We start from the raw sequence: 2,926 nt of genomic DNA, 5'->3' as shown, positions 1-2,926 counted from the left end.
TTCTACTATCAATTAGTGCTTTCAATGAGACCATAAGATTATCCAGTTAAATTGTTAAAAGTGATATATAATATACATATTGGTAAGCATTTTCTTTTTCATACATTGACCAAAGAAAAAAAAAAATCAGTGTCCATTCACATGACTTATGGTCCACTCTAGTAGACTTTAATTTAACTTTTGTCAGTGAAAGGCTTTTGGCCTAGATTATATTGTCTGCAACTTAGAATTTAGGCTTCCGATTCCTTGTTAAAGTGTACTACTAAGCTTTGTTACACCTAACATGACGGCCAGAGTTACTACTAGGATCCGATTGTGAAGAATATGTAGTTTTTTAGTATTTACTTCACTTTTGGGATAAACGGTAGTCAATGTGTGTGAACTTTCATCATCTTTACGAGCAAACGATTACTTAGTTATAGAGTATCAAATGTGTAAATTGTAATATGATATGATCACATCAACCACAACCAGCTTGGCCAATAATAAAAGCGTTGATTACTTTAATGAATTCCCAACCAACATTACCACCTTAGTCAACAAACCATTATCTCAAGAAAAAGATGGAGTTTGAAAAGAAAAAGTAAACAAGAAAAGGGAAAAAAAAACAGCAAAAACAAAAAAGAATACCCATCAGCACCTCCATCTCTCTTGTCTCTTTGCTTTGCCTTGCTTTGCTTTCTGTCCAAGCTCCTTAGTTTCCTTTTTCACTTTCACACTTCTCGTCTCCACTGATATTTACTTCGAAAGTTCTCTGTTTGTACTTGTTTTTTTCCCTGCTCTTCAATCACCCAGAGAACCTAAAATAAGAAAACTAGCAGTGTTTTCATCAAAATCAATAGTGCAAGTATTTCTAGCTCAATCATTTTTGGTAGGAAAACCCCTTTTAGTTATCCAGCCTAAATAATAGTGTAATATATTGTTTGAGTTTTATTGTCACAGCTGGTTTGATATTGGTCTGATACTGGTTTCCATAATTGAGCATTTTTTTGTGATTTGATTTTAAGTTTTCCTTATTAAGTTGGCTAGTTGGCTAGTTTGGTAGCATTAGTTTTTAAACCCCCTATAGATGTTTTCTTAGGTCATTCATGGGGTCTCTAGGAAGCCCAAAAACCTGGGTACCATACCTGAACAGCAAAGACTGTTCTCAAGGCTTCTGTAGTTTGTACTGCCCACAATGGTGTTACATGAACAGCCCTCCTCCGCCCCCTTTGGATTTCCCAGACGACAGCCATTCATCTCCAAATTTCTCCCCTCTTGTCGTAGCCATCATTGGAATTTTGGTCAGTGCTTTCCTACTGGTGAGCTATTACACCTTAATCTCCAAGTACTGTGGTAACATGGATCAAGCTGGTGCAGGAGGAAGAAGATTCGGAGAAGAAGATAACGCAGATGATGATTTTGAAGAAACTCACAACCCTTCAGACCACGAGCCGTGGCATGTGGTGACCAATGGCTTAGACGAAGCTCTGATCAAATCCATCACTGTTTGCAAGTTCAAGAAAGGAGATGGCTTAATCGAAGGAACCGATTGCTCTGTTTGTCTAAGCGAGTTTCAAGAAGACGAGAGCATTAGATTATTGCCCAAATGCAGTCACGCGTTTCATATTCACTGTATTGACACTTGGCTCAGATCACACTCGAACTGTCCTTTATGTCGCGCGCAAGTTGTTTGCGTAAATGCCTCAACGACTACGGCGCAGCTCCCTCCAACGACAGAAACCTCCTCCAGCAGTGAAACAATGGAAGAGAACCCTCATCGTGAAAACGAAAATGGAGTTCTGGGTCATGGTCAGAACTCGGAAAGATCATCTGGGAATGAAGAAGTCGAGCGCGGTAATGGCGTTTACGTGCGAAAGACAAGCTCCCTGCGTGCCTTCAGTGACTTGGGAAATAATTTAGAGGAGAGACATACAATTATCGAAATCGGAGATGAGATCAGACGGTCGCTATCGATGGATCATCCTGGTCACAACCGGGTTTCGATAGCTGATGTTCTCAACCATGGCAACGAAGAGGAAGAAGAATACTCAATTGGAAAAAATGACAGGAGAAAGGGGATTTTGAATAGTGTAAGGAGTCCTGTTGCAATGAAGAGATCGGTTTCGAGTGGTAGATTTTTCCAAGCAAGGTCTGTTATGGCCGGAAGAGGACGAAACTCTGTTATTCCCCTCTGAAAAATTATTATCATTATTTCTCAAGTAAAAAAGAAAAAAAAAATCATTGTCAAAAGAATAGTGAGATATTTTGGTTTGAAAAAAAAACATTATATTATATTTGTTAGTGAATTTTTTTTTATTATCTCCAAGAGAATGAGAATAGTATTTTTGTCAAATTGATGGAGGATAATTCAATGGTGGCCTTTTGCACCCTTTTCTTTTCTTTTTGAAAACGATCTTTTTTGGGTGTGCTTTTGTTAGTTACTAAACCACAATTTCTGTTCCTTACAATCAACTCTGTAATACTAACTTTCCTCGGAAAAATGTTACTGCACTTGTAACTAAAATATGCTTCCTCTTTGCCTCAAAACAAGAAAAATAAGTGGAAAAACATTGTATTGTAACATTTTTTTTAGCACTTCAAAAAAACAAAAGAATAATGATACTTCATTTGGTATTAAGCACTACAATTGTCTGTAATAATACTAACTTTGTAGAGAAGCACACAATGCAAATACTATTTAGATATAAAATGGCAAAGAAACCTCTAAGGGCCAATTTAGTACTACTGTAGCTTATGCATGTGGAAAAAAGCAGCTAAAGCATGAAATTGCTAAAAATTTGGTAAATTATAGATTTAGGAGTGGTGTGAGTTGGAAAATTTATATTTGAGTATTTAGTAAAGTAGATGATTGGATTGATGTCAAATATAAAAAAGATCAAAATAGACATCATATATATATATATTTTTTAATTTTATTAAAATA

General features: G+C 36.4%; 1 protein-coding gene across 2 annotated transcripts; it reads left to right on the top strand.

Annotated features, from left to right (window-relative positions):
* Positions 1-602: 602 nt before the first annotated feature.
* Positions 603-2,354, top strand: LOC133777860 (RING-H2 finger protein ATL52-like). Of its 2 annotated transcripts, XM_062217612.1 has the most exons (2): positions 980-1,283; positions 1,360-2,354. In XM_062217612.1, exons 1-2 carry the CDS (start codon positions 1,178-1,180, stop codon positions 2,175-2,177), a joined length of 924 nt encoding a protein of 307 aa, XP_062073596.1. In that variant the 5' UTR covers positions 980-1,177; the 3' UTR covers positions 2,178-2,354. The 2 variants fall into 2 exon arrangements, with proteins under 2 accessions (XP_062073595.1, XP_062073596.1); XM_062217611.1 differs by having other exon boundaries at positions 603-2,354.
* Positions 2,355-2,926: the final 572 nt, after the last annotated feature.

This window comes from Humulus lupulus, chromosome 5 (assembly GCF_963169125.1).
Source record: "Humulus lupulus chromosome 5, drHumLupu1.1, whole genome shotgun sequence".
NCBI lineage: Eukaryota > Viridiplantae > Streptophyta > Magnoliopsida > Rosales > Cannabaceae > Humulus > Humulus lupulus.
The sequence above is the reverse complement of the archived record's forward strand: the minus strand, read 5'-3'. Positions and strand labels throughout refer to the sequence as shown.